The sequence below is a fragment of the Pimephales promelas genome, chromosome 10 (genome assembly GCF_988280905.1).
Source record: "Pimephales promelas chromosome 10, fPimPro1.hap1.1, whole genome shotgun sequence".
NCBI lineage: Eukaryota > Metazoa > Chordata > Actinopteri > Cypriniformes > Leuciscidae > Pimephales > Pimephales promelas.
In genome coordinates, this window is record NC_142778.1 from 755,001 (window position 1) to 764,574 (window position 9,574).

General features: G+C 35.2%; 1 protein-coding gene across 4 annotated transcripts in view; it reads left to right on the plus strand.

Moving 5' to 3' along the window:
• cd276 (CD276 molecule) overlaps positions 1 to 8,661 on the plus strand; it is a 64,555-nt gene extending 55,894 nt beyond the window's left edge. For 2 of the 4 annotated variants that reach the window (XM_089135253.1, XM_089135250.1), the window contains 2 exons: positions 4,977 to 5,014; positions 6,465 to 6,949. In XM_089135253.1, the coding sequence (XP_088991379.1) occupies positions 4,977 to 4,999 (23 nt within the window). In that variant the 3' untranslated portion in view covers positions 5,000 to 5,014; positions 6,465 to 6,949. Of the gene's footprint in view, positions 1 to 4,976; positions 5,015 to 6,464; positions 6,950 to 8,546 lie in introns of those variants that run through there. The other 2 variants (XM_089135252.1, XM_089135251.1) reach the window with 2 other exon arrangements.
• Positions 8,662 to 9,574: the final 913 nt, after the last annotated feature.

Consider the following 9,574-nt stretch of genomic DNA (forward strand, 5'->3'; position numbering starts at 1 on the left):
TCAGAATTGCGTGATATAAAGTCGCAATTGTGAATCATAAAGTCAGAATTATGATAAAAATGTAATTGCGAGTTATTAAGTCAGAATTGTGTTATAAAAAGTTGTAATTGTGAGTTATAAAGTCAGAATTGTGAGATATAAAGTCAGAATTGCGAGATATAAAGTCATAATTGTGAGATATAAAGTCATAATTGCGAGATATAAAGTCATAATTGTGAGATATAAAGTCAGAATTGTGAGTTATAAAGTCAGAATTGTGAGATATAAAGTCAGAATTGCGAGATATAAAGTCATAATTGTGAGATATAAAGTCAGAATTGCGAGATATAAAGTCATAATTGTGAGATATAAAGTCAGAATTGTGAGTTATAAAGTCAGAATTGTGAGATATAAAGTCAGAATTGCGAGTTATAAAGTCAGAATTGCGAGATATAAAGTCAGAATTGTGAGATATAAAGTCAGAATTGCGAGATATAAAGTCATAATTGTGAGATATAAAGTCAGAATTGTGAGTTATAAAGTCAGAATTGCGAGATATAAAGTCAGAATTGCGAGTTATAAAGTCAGAATTGCGAGATATAAAGTCAGAATTGTGAGATATAAAGTCAGAATTGCGAGATATAAAGTCATAATTGTGAGATATAAAGTCAGAATTGCGAGATATAAAGTCAGAATTGTGAGTTATAAAGTCAGAATTGCGAGATATAAAGTCATAATTGCGAGATATAAAGTCAGAATTGCGAGTTATAAAGTCAGAATTGTGAGATATAAAGTCATAATTGTGAGATATAAAGTCAGAATTGTGAGTTATAAAGTCAGAATTGTGAGATATAAAGTCATAATTGTGAGATATAAAGTCAGAATTGCGAGTTATAAAGTCAGAATTGTGAGATATAAAGTCATAATTGTGAGATATAAAGTCAGAATTGCGAGTTATAAAGTCAGAATTGTGAGATATAAAGTCAGAATTGCGAGATATAAAGTCATAATTGCGAGTTATAAAGTCATAATTGCGAGTTATAAAGTCAGAATTGTGAGATATAAAGTCAGAATTGTGAGTTATAAAGTCAGAATTGCGTGATATAAAGTCAGAATTGTGAGTTATAAAGTCAGAATTGCGTGATATAAAGTCAGAATTGTGAGTTATAAAGTCAGAATTGTGTTATAAAAAGTTGTAATTGTGTGATATAAAGTCAGAATTGCGAGATATAAAGTCAGAATTGCATGTGATAAAGTCAGAATTGCGAGATATAAAGTCAAAATTGCATGTTATAAAGTCAGAATTGCGAGTTATAAAGTCGCAATTGTGAGAAAAAATTGGACTTTATTATACGCAATTGCGAGTATTTATATCTAATTTAATTCTAATTGAAAGAGACATGTTTAATACTGTAAATCTGCTGCTTTAAATCAATCTATTGTCAAATAAGTGCTGTATAAATAAACGCGACGTGACTGATGCAAACGTCACATCACTGTGATTACATGCTTTCTGAACCGCTGTTTTTTTTTTGTCATTTTGTTGATTTTGTTATGAAGAGGAAAGCGCTGCACATATTCATCTAAATGTTTGCTAGAAACAGTATCTCGCTGTAAAGGTGTTTCAAACCTCTCTTGACCTCTCAGCGAATAACGAAACACAACTTGACTGAGATCCTATCATGAGCTCAAAAGTCTTCACTGTGAAAAGTAGAAGTATAGTATCAAAAATGCAATAGATTGATTAAACTCGCATACAAATGGGACAGTTTCTACCATTTTAAACACATTTCCGTGGTGGATATCTCTTCTATTAATGCTAGCTATTCTGGGCTCTGGCTCCACAGTACAAAAAGAGTCATGGTTCAATCTCTTAATGACCCTAAATGGCGTTGTAGTAATTATGATATTTAATGCAAGTGTGAAACGAATGTGAAGAGTGCAATAATAGGACTCTAGAACTAAATAGATTTGATCTCGTTCAGTTTAAATCCATCTTTAGTCCTTATGATTCTTTTTTCACGATCTGTAGCTCTCTGAAAATGAATCGCGGTGAGAATTCATGAGCGTTTGTGGCTAAATCGGCACGGCTGTCAAGTAGAACGAGCCCCGTCTCTCGCCCCAGGTGAAGGCCAGAGTAAACGCTGGCAGAGTCCAGGTTCTGCTCCCCCTGTGGCTTTAATGTCATTAAAGATTCATTTGACTCCTTTAGTCTGATTGAATTATTCAGCCTGGCCATGAGCAGTAGAGTTAATACTATGAGATTTTAATAAGCAGGCAGGTGAAGAGGGTCAGAGAGAGAGAGCGAGCGAGCGATGTGTCCGCGGTAATGGGGGTCTCATGAATATTTCACATGTGATGAGTGTCAGATGACGTGACGTGTGATGCTGACGGTGGGAATCCTTCAACGCTGACGGCTTTTGTGTCAGCAGCTTCTACTTTGAGTCGTGTGGCTTGATTGGTCCGTCTGTTGATGTGAGTGAACGTTTCAAACAGTTTTTATCTCAAGCTCTGATGATGAGACAGCGAGAGAAACAGTCGAGCACTACTACATTTTGTAAGTGTTAAAAAGGATGCAATCCCAATTTCCCCCTATAAACTTAATAGGACAGATGCCTGCATTTAATAATTAATATATTCACGTTGCAAAACATTGTCAGGAAGTTGTTGGCATGCCCACTTTTGACATTTAATAAGCCTCATTACCACATCCAACCTTCATCACATTTGCAAAAAGTGTTTGCCAGTAATAAGGAGAGGTATAGAGAGCAGGGTAAATATAGTAAACAAAAACTGTAAAAAATAAATAAATAAATAAATAAATGTGTTAGTTAAAATAAACATTAAATTCAATATAAGAAAAGAAAATATTAACAAACATAATCTTACTTTATTACAGATAGTTGCCAAAGATTTATGTACTAAAGTAACTAAAACTGAAATAAAACTATATCAACATATTTAAAAAAAAAAAACACTTTAAACTAAAGTTAAAACATAAAATCAAAAATCTAAATAATAACAACTATTATAGTATCTCAATGATACTACAATAGGAATCAAATATATTCTAGTATTATTTGTTTATTTTTCTTCATAACTAATTTGCTGTATTTCATAGGCTAAATGATTAATGAAAATCTGAGTAATTTTCATATTAGTAGCAAAAGTGTTTGTTTTTTATTCCACCTTCCCTGTAGGTAATGAAAACCTAAATATTATTATTACATTGCTCTCATATGTCACTTTCATAAATTCTGATTTTAAGTGAAAGATTACAGATTTACAGGTTTGGGTTTGTTGTTGCTTTAACATTATGAGGCTGTTTCAAACCTGCCTAGGAGGTTTCACAACATTTCTAAAACTTTTTTTTGTTGTATATATATATGAAGAGTTCAGATGCAAAAGCCTCTAAATGCCATTTGAAATTTTCTTCTTTAATGATGATTTTTGTCAAACTTGTATATTTAAGTTCAGTTATTTCACTTAAATTGCAATGATAATTACCTATTAATTGTTATTTAAGTGAAATTACTGAACTTGAATATACAAGTTTGACAAAAATCATCATTAAAGAAGAAAATTTCAAATGGCATTTAGAGGCTTTTGCATCTGAACTCTTCATATATATATATATATATATATATATATATATATATACTGTATATATATATATATATATAAGTGTGTGTGTGTATATGTATGTATATATTTATATATACTATTATATATACTATTATATATATATATATATATATATGTTTTGTTGAAGGTGTGGTACTCGAACATTTTGTACTGCAGTGTTTCCGACCGGTAACCAAAATGCAACGTTGTGTAAAAGTGTTCTGTACTTGCTGGGTTGTTTAATTTTCATGTTCATTGTAGTATCTGCAGTCTCCTGCTGCTTTCAGACTTTTCCTCCCTCACCATCTGGTACTTTCTTTCTGCAAATTGATGATTGTCCTCATCTGGCAGATAAATTGAGCTCACGTCTTTACAGTAGTTTCGCCCAGAGGAAAACTTCAGTAAGCCTCTAGCCACGCCCCCACCTCTCCGCCTTCTACAGTAGCCACACCTCCAAATCTCCGCCTTCTACAGTAGCCGCACCCCCAACTCTCCACCTTCTACAGTAGCCACGCCTCCAACTCTCTGCCACAGTAGCCACGCCCCAACTCTTTGCTACAGTAGCCACGCCTCCAACTCTCCGCCTTCTACAGTAGCCACACCCCCAACTCTCCACCTTCTGCAGTAGCCACGCCTCCAACTCTCTGCTACAGTAGCCACACCCCCAACTCTCAGCCTGCCACAGTAGCCACACCCCAACTCTTTGCTACAGTAGCCACGCCTCCAACTCTCCGCCTTCTACAGTAGCCACACCCCCAACTCTCTGCTACAGTAGCCACACCCCCAGCTCTCCTAGCGTTTAGACTTACGTCGTTTGGTGAAAAGGCAGCTAGGGATCAGAATGACAGACTGAAGGCAAGACAGAAGGGAGTATCCGTAACACACACACACACACACACACGTTCTCTCCCACTGTCACTCCTACTTTCCATTGACGTCATCATTATAGACTTGTTCATGCCATTCATGCAGAGTCTGTCTGGCACGCACTGCAACCCTTGGCAACTGAAGTGACCACCCCAGGGATCTCCATTCATCCGACTCCTTCAGACCGGCCGTGTTTGCCCGTGTGTGTGTGTGTGTTTTGTTTGCATGTATTGTGTTGTGTTGCTTGCTCACAGTTAAATGTCACACACTGTGGCACCTCTACAAAACAGCAACAGAAAGGCCCGGTCTAGTGTTTGAGTGCTGGGCAGGCTGTAATGATGCTGGGTGTGTAGACTGCAGTTAGCTCTCCGGGGAGGACGAGTCTGAGATGGTTGTTACTTGCCCACACCAACTCAATACTGCTTTTTTTTACTAGCCTTGAGTTGTTTACCTCGTCTTTTCCCACCACATCCTTAAAGAAAACTCTTTTCTTCTCTCTGTTTCAGCTGCAACACCTCTGAAGAGCTAAAGCTGGAGACCACAGGTACGTCTCTGTGTCATTTAGCCCCAACCAGCATATTTGACTGTTTTCAGTGGTATTTTTAGGATTTTTAGACATTCTCACTGAAATAGTATTATATAAATATTATTATAATTATTATCATCTTTATTATGTGTTATTATTATTATTATTATTTCAGGGTTAAGCAAAAGTCAGAATTTTGTTATAATCAAAGCAGAGCCAATAATTAGAACATTCTGAGAAATAATATATAAATAAATAAATAAATAATAATATTTATTGCATTATTGTATTTATTTTAATAAATATAACTTTATATATGTAATATTTTAATTTAACGTATGTTCAAATATTTAATGAATTCAATGCATTTAAAAAAATTAATATTTATACGTATAATATTTGATATTATATTTGTATATAATACAATTTTTTTCATTTTATTTCATTTATTTTTGTATTCTCTTTTCATGGGAATGCAACACAAAATGCCACAACAGCAATTTAACAAATCCAACAAACACCACAAAAGAACTTTCCATGAGAAGAAGAACAGGAGTAGGATGAGGAAAAAAATCTTACCCCATTCTTACAATAAAAAAATTACAAATTAGATGGCCTCACCGACGTGACAAAAAAGTACAAATAGCCCAGACCAGATATAATCTACTAATTATAACACATTTTTTTCTCTCTTTTTTATTTTAATTTGATTTATTATTATTATTATTATTTCACACTAAACAAACAAACACAATTATCCAATAATGACAAATCTAACAATAAAAATAACAACTAGACCATCATTGTTGTTATAATTTTAGCAATTTTCACATTCATCTTTATATGAATTAAGTATCTTTTGTTTATACTTCTTGTTAAATTGTAGAATGTTCGAACAACATTTTAGATCATTTTCTAGAAAATTCTATCTTTCTTGATATTTTGACTTCATATTTCAAAGACACATGATGTGTCTACAGTTATATTATAATATTATAATATTATTATAAGTTATATTATAATATTATTCCAAAATTACTATTTTTAATATTTTAACATAAATGAACAAACATGCAATTAATTGAAAACATTTCAAATGTAATATATATATATATATATATATATATATATATATATATATATATATATATATATATATATATATATATTCTAAGACATTTGAGTTTGGGTTCAATAGAAATTGAAACCTATAGACATTTGTATTATATTACATATGGGTATACTACAAATTTCTATAGGTTTGAATTTCTATTTAACCCTAACCCAAATGTTTTTCGTTTCTGGAAATGCCACGCTCCAGCTGAACAATTAAATTCCTCCAAATTCTTCCATTATTACTCCATCTTAATTCAGCTTCAATTCATAATTCTGTTGGCTCTATTGAAATTCTTGAATTGGATACTGTAGCATTTTTAATTGGGTTCTGAAAGTCTGTGTTTTCCGGCAGCGTGTTCTGTGGCGATCTTTCCATTTGAATAAAGCGCCATTATCTTTATTCCGTGAAGGACGTTCCGAAGCTCCCGAAGTCTTGACATTGTGCTTCGGATAATATCCACCGGGTCAACGGGTGCCGTGACGGACTCATCTGATACCCCTTTTCCAACGAAAAAAGAACTGGTTGGGAACTGGTGCTGGTTCAAAGTTGGTTCGGAGTTGGTTCAACTTGCGAACCCGTTTGTTTTTCCACTGACTAGAGCGCCCATGGGAATGACGTCGTTACGTCACTGTGCACGTCGCTGGAAACGCTTGCAAGTACATTGCTTTGGGATTATCTCTAACTCGTGCACCAAGAAAACTTTAAAAACAATTGAAATATGTAAGTCTTTTTATCTTTTCGTTTGATATGTAATCTTTTCTGATAAGTTATGTACCCCTGTCTTGTGTCTTTTCTTTCCATTTATTTGTTCTATATCGTGACTGTTTTCTTCTTTGCCTATGTTTCAAATAAAAAAAAAATAAATAAATAAAAACGCTTGTGTGTTTCTGCAGTTTCTCCTGGCTTTGCGATGGTCAGAAAAGATGTTTAGGATGCATCTAAACCCGGCCTAGCCCCCGACGTAAACATGCCGTGATAAAAGAACGGTTCTAGTCCAGCAAAGAGTTGGTGCCGCTTTGGAACCAGTTTTCCCGGCCGCGAACCGGTTCTTTGGCTGTCGAAACACAAAGAACTGGTTCGCGCGCAGGCACCGGCTCTGAACCGGCTCTCAAAATGCTTTGGTGGAAAAGGGACACTTCCAATCACTTCCAGTCATTAAACAGGTGCGAGCGTTTAGGTTGCAGGAAAGAAAGAGAATGGGAAGAAAAGCCGACGAGGAAATGAAACGTCATATTCGGCTTTCCCCAACACAGACTGACATCGACGAGTCACACTATTTTTAACCGCCGCTCTCACGACTTAATTAGAAAGTAAAGAGTAAGCTAATCTGTCTGTCGTGTGAGAAATTGGCATCTCGTTTTTAATCGGAGAACATGCCAGGACGACGTCTGGGGAGATTAGCTGATGTTCAAGCATGGTTTGGATCAAAGCAGAAGTAGACGTGTCCATCATGTGCGTTGAGTTTGGACGTGATGTTCTGAGTCCTGCTCGGTTCAGTTTAGTTTTGCGAGCGCGTTCTCTGACCCACTGCCCCCTGTGATGTCCAGTGTGCCCAAGGCTGCCCGACTCTTTGTTTCCAGATCTGTGTTTGTTTGCACCGGGCTATTTTGGGAAATTGCATCATGAACCGTTGCAAAAGGCCTGAGGGGTTGCCGTGTTTCATAACATCATCCTTCTCTGCTGTTTCTCTGAGAACTGTGGATCTGCTTCTTAATGACTGGATATTCTTGACCTGCAAGAGAGGTCAAGAGATGTAGGAAGAACATCACATACATCTGTATTCAGGGGATAGACTATATATCTCTCTATATATATTATCAATATAGTAACATTTCTAATAAGATGTTGTATTCATCAATGCATCCTGAAAAATATATCACGGATTCCACCAAAATATGAAAATCAGCAAACCATCATATTAGAGTGATTTCTGAAGGATCATGTGACACTGAAGACTGGAGTAATGATGATGAAAATACACAGGAATAAATTACACGTCACATTATAATAATATTTCATAAAATCACTGTTTTTACTTGTTGATTTGTATAATATTAATAACAGATCATATTCAAATATGTATTTAACTGCATTTGACCCGGACACTTTACAGTAAGGTGGAGTGCAGTTTAGTGTGACTGCTGTGGTTAGGGCATCTTCTGAAATATACTTATCATTATAGGTGGCATAATAGCAACATACCGCTGTAATATTGTGCTCAAATTAGTTTTGTTCGGATTACAATTCAGCCCTTTGAATGAGCCGCAGTGTTTTTGGGAAAGCTGGTGATGAGTAGCATTTGTTGAACCGTCAGTCCTGCTGGTAATGAATTTGTGATTTTTTTAGTCTTTAAAAAGTTTTAGATGATGATAATAAGCTGATTTAGTTGTTGATTTGAAATGACCACTGAAACCAATATTTTTTTTGAAACAGGGAGATGTCCCAGGATCGAGCCCTGAGGGTCTCCACATGCCATGCAGGTCCAATTAGATTTATAGTTACAGTGTCAAAAGCAAATATTCAGTATTTAGGCATTTTCATTGAGTGGTGTGACTGTGATCTTATTGGAAAGCAGACGGGAAATGGACCAAATAGCAGTTTGATTTTAGGAATTAGTTCTGTTGATTAAGACAATGGACATTAATTCAAGTGCTGTTTTCTTTTAATCTAATATCATCCAACCATGGAGTTTATTTAATTTATTCAACCAATTTTCTCCACCAAATTAAAATATGGTTATTTCCTTATTTCTCTTTGGCAGCATGACATGATTTTATGTTCGCACAACAAAACCTGAACAAATTTGCTGGGGTTTTTTTTTTTGGATTATTTTTGTTGTAAACTCTTAAATGTAATTAGGTGGCAACATATTTTTGGATAATATGTTCATTAAACGTTTTAAATATGCTTGTATTCTTTTTTGTTTTTTAGAAAAAATATCTAGTTTAAGACAAAAAAAATTTATGAGGGATAAAATAATACAAAGTTTTAAAAAATGAGAATGAATTTTTAGAACGGATGAAACGGATGAATTCTGATTTCATGTAGACTTTAGAAGTGCTGACTTTACTGTATCTGCGTTTGGCCCATATATCACAGTCTTAGATTGAGGAATGATCGGGAGCGGATGAGATAAACCGCTGTGTCTGGAGTAGGCCCTAGTCCTTCTATCACTTATCAGAAGTGAAATGGAGGACGCCACAGGCACTTTGGGTTCCCTTGTTCTAGGAACACTTGTGAATGTCAGAGAGCTGACACACATCACTGAGAGCTGTTATCAGCCCAGAAGCAGATCCATCAGTTCATGTCCACGCTTTTCCCCAAATGCTGCATTTTTAATTGATGACTGTGACTCGATGACAGACGACGAGCTCTCTTCAGAGAAACCCTTCATATGTGTCCAGTTGACTCAACTAACTTTACCAAAGTCCCAGCATCGTTGCTTTTAAAGTTTTAAATGC